Raw genomic sequence first — 3752 nt, forward strand, 5'->3', positions numbered from 1 at the left:
TCTGCAGATACTTACCACATTAGAAAACACTGGTGAATTCTATTGACAGTGGCTCTCAGTCATTAACAGGCTATGGAACATCTCATAAGCTTGATAAAAATATCAATTCCCAGGTCTACACCTGAACATGTTGATGTAAGTGGCTTAAACAATCACTGCTCAAACACTCTATGTCAACTCAGAATCCTGACAGGAAGTGGTTGCAATGGATGAAATATCATCTGTTAAAGAATGGGGTAAAATTTGAGTATAGAGGGATCATGTTTGGGGAAATAAATTTGTCAGTGGTTAATAGCATAGTCTGTAGTTTAATAAAAGTCCAGTTTTGGAAAGGAGTTGACCATTTACATGCTGTGTAACCTCAGCCAAGTTGCCTAACCTTTCTGAGCCTTGGGTTACTTTTCTGTCAAATGGAGGTATTAATAGCACCTAAGCTGTACTATTGCATTGATAAGATTAAATGAACAATGCATACAAAGCGCTCAGTAGGAGTAAGCCTCCACAGTGTAAGTAATTGCTATTAAAAGCTTGATTCATCATGAATGTGCGCTACAGAATACTCAGCTTAACGGTGTCCATTCAAGGAGTGAACTCTCCTAGAGCATGCATATTACTATTTGAGTTATAACATATTCGCAGTTTCAATGTTCCAGAACTGTGCCTCCGTTGTAAAGTGGATAACTCTGTAGTAGCCCTCCCCATCTCTCCCAATTTCCCTCCATTTCACCTCTTCCCAATCTTTGCCTATGATTCCTCTTAACCAGTGATTTTAATATGTCAGAAAAACAAAACCAAACTCAATACTGGTTTACCTTTTAAAAGAGCATCTTTATTATTTCCCCAGGCCGATCACAGCCCTGAACAAAAGCATCCGATACACATTGGTCAGTCTGGTGGCTTTGGTACCATGACTGCCTACAGCAGGCCAATGACAGCCACTCAGTTGTCACCACACACAGTGTGAGGGAAGGGGGAGGGCACAGGGGAGCTCTCAGAGCAAACAATCACAAACACACTGTGAAATCGAAAATAAATTACACAAACTCAATAGTATAAATAAATTAAAATTTAAGTTAAAAAGAGTCCCACAGTGGCTGTTGGGCAACAACCAGTCCGTAGAAGAGGTAGCTGTGGAGGTCACAGGGATGCTCCCAAGGCTCAGGCTCCCGCTCCCCACTGGGTCCACCGAGGTCACTGGGCCTCGAAGCTTCCGGACCCCTCAGGCACTCAGCTCCAGGTCGCTGACGTATTTCTGGACCCAGTCCTCACTGGGGTCAGCACAGACCTGCCGGCCTCTCTTGGTTAGGAAGCTGTGGAGAAGGGAGGAAGGTTAAGCACTGGGGAATCCAGCAGGGGAATCCTGGGCCCACCGTGGCCGCTCCATCCCGCTCTCTGTCCTGCGCAGCTCGGGACCTTCTCCTCTCTCAGCGACCCCCTGCCTATCTCCGTCTAGAGCTTCTCTCAGGGACTCCGGGCGGGGGGCTCCCAGAGGGTCCTGTTACCTCCTTCCTGTCCCTTTCCTCTGGGTTGGGGCAGCCCTTCCTGACTCTGTAACACCTGCCCCACTCCAGCCCCAAGTCAGGTCACACCTCGGAGCCCTGCGTCCTGTATCCCTGATAGGCTCTGGAAGGCTGGGCCTTTCCAGGATGGCCTTCTGGCCTGTCTCTGCCCCCACCCGACCCTCCCTACCTCCCTAGAGGCGAGCAGGAAGACTGGCACTTACATGACACCGGGCTTGGAGCACTGGCTGCTGGTCTCAAAGTAGTCAGCTATGAAATTCTGTGGAATCTGCCGGGAGATGTAGCTGAAGCAGCAGGAGGTCGGGGTGTCAGCACCAACTGCGGAGAAAGGAAGAGAATGAGCCTGGGCACATCTCAGAAGAAAAGGCCAGGCAGCTTCTGATCCCCGAGTGGCTGAGGAAGGCAGGCTTGCCCAGACCAAGTGACTGGAAGGCATTTGGGCGTTTTTGCCGAGAAATATCTCTGTCTTTGTTTCTGTCTATTTGCTTCTTTCCCCTTGACTCTTCATAGTGGCTTCTCTGTTTCTCTGTGTGATCCAGATACCTGAACGGACTGTTCTCTTATCTCAGCTCTCTTCAGGGAATTTTGTCTGGTTCAAGAAGTCAGACCCCAGCCCAAGAGAAGCCTTGGACATCTCTCATAAGACATCCAAGGGACAGAGCTCCTGGGAGACCGAGGGTGAGCTGAAGAGTGAACAACAGGCCCCACTGGGAAGTAACCAGCCCTGGATTCCGCCTCTTGTAAACTGACTTGTTTCCAACCCTGTTTTTCTGTCTGTACAAGGGACTGTAACTCCCCTGCCCCTGCCTAGATTCTCATACCTGGAGACTAGGGGGCTAAGACCCCTTCTAGAGATAAAAATAAAAGTTTTGAAGGGAAAGAGCAAGGTGTTTGGCAGCCCTTTAAGAAGTTCTTTGTTTTCTCTTGGGGGCTCTCAGGCCACAAGAAAAGACTGATGTGGTCTAACTGTGGCCAGAGACTGGTGAAACCCACAACAAAACTCGGACTCACGTGGTGCAGAGAAGACTGGCTTGCAGAGAGCCATGGTGCAGAGGAGGACGGCAAGGGCAGCAGTGGAGACCTGCATGATTCTGAGCAGGTGATGGAATGTGGGCTCGAGTGTCGGCACAGCCAAGAAGGGACTGACCACTCTCTGCTGCCTGTGTCCTCCTGAAGTCTGAAGTCATCTCTCCTTCTCTTTATAGGCAGCCCTGGCGGATGGGGAAACGGAATCTGGGGGTAAGGAGGGAAATTTTTAAGCATAGTGATGCTGTCATGCTGAATGTTACACAACCCAGGGTCCCTGGTGACCACAGGGGCTCAGGATATCCAAGAATAGCATCTCTGAGCGATTCTCTAACTCTCAGCTCTCAACTCATGACTGGTTCTAGCTTCATGGGGAAATGGTTTCTCCTGTGAGTGTGAAAAGGGGTGTGTGTCAACCCAAGGCTATTCTTAGCCGATCCCTTCTCATAAGAACTGTCTCAGAAAAAAAAAGAAACAAAGTCAATTATTCCTGAGATTGTTGAAAATTATTGAAGTACACTTGTGAATTGTTAGTGTAGAACCTACATTTCATAATAGAAAACCTTGGACTTGCCAGTGGTAGCTGCTGGAACGAGGTGTCTGTTCAGTACATCCAGAACGTCGCCTCAGATTAACTTTACCTCAGTCTCAACCTGAAAAAATAAAAATAAATTTTAAAAAATCAGATTGCTGAAGTCTAGAAATTCTGTAAATTATTACACATTCTATGTACTTCTGATTTTGAGGAATAGAGCTTTCAGAATTCCTTTCCCTCTCTCAACTCATTTCTTCCCTTTTGACACAAAAGCAGAGAAAAGCTGCCTCTCGGTTATCAAAAGTATTTTTCCTTTCCGCATGCAATTATGTGCTAAACACACACACACACACCACCCCCCACCCCAGCACCCCCTCACAGTCCAACTACAGAATCACCAATGACTAGAACTGAACACTGATGCTCCTTGGTAAACGCTGGTCAATTACATGAATCCTTCACAAGGTAGCAACTATTGTGTCCATTTACTTGGGAAAACAGGAGCTAAGACGTTTGCTCAAAGATCATCACCTTAAAAGAACTTAGTAAGTAGAGCTAGGATTTGAAGCTAGGCAGGGTGCAAGGGACAGAACAAAATTCAAACCCAGGCAGTTTGCCTTCAGTGCTTACATTCCTAACAACGTTCAACAGGCAATCCCTTTAGTGGAAGA

General features: G+C 47.3%; 1 protein-coding gene across 2 annotated transcripts; it reads right to left on the minus strand.

Moving 5' to 3' along the window:
- Positions 1 to 468: 468 nt before the first annotated feature.
- Positions 469 to 3474, minus strand: LOC140708626 (C-C motif chemokine 3-like 1). 2 transcript variants are annotated; one of them, XM_073004832.1, is made up of 3 exons: positions 2532 to 3474; positions 1724 to 1838; positions 475 to 1310 (listed from the first exon to the last, which is right to left on the minus strand). In XM_073004832.1, the coding sequence occupies exons 1-3, from the start codon at positions 2605 to 2607 to the stop codon at positions 1220 to 1222; spliced, it is 282 nt and encodes a 93-aa protein (XP_072860933.1). In that variant the 5' UTR covers positions 2608 to 3474; the 3' UTR covers positions 475 to 1219. The 2 variants fall into 2 exon arrangements, with proteins under 2 accessions (XP_072860932.1, XP_072860933.1); XM_073004831.1 differs by lacking the exon at positions 2532 to 3474 and having other exon boundaries at positions 469 to 1310; positions 1724 to 2083.
- Between the last annotated feature and the right edge of the window lie 278 nt (positions 3475 to 3752).

Source organism: Chlorocebus sabaeus, chromosome 16, assembly GCF_047675955.1.
Source record: "Chlorocebus sabaeus isolate Y175 chromosome 16, mChlSab1.0.hap1, whole genome shotgun sequence".
Taxonomy (NCBI): domain Eukaryota; kingdom Metazoa; phylum Chordata; class Mammalia; order Primates; family Cercopithecidae; genus Chlorocebus; species Chlorocebus sabaeus.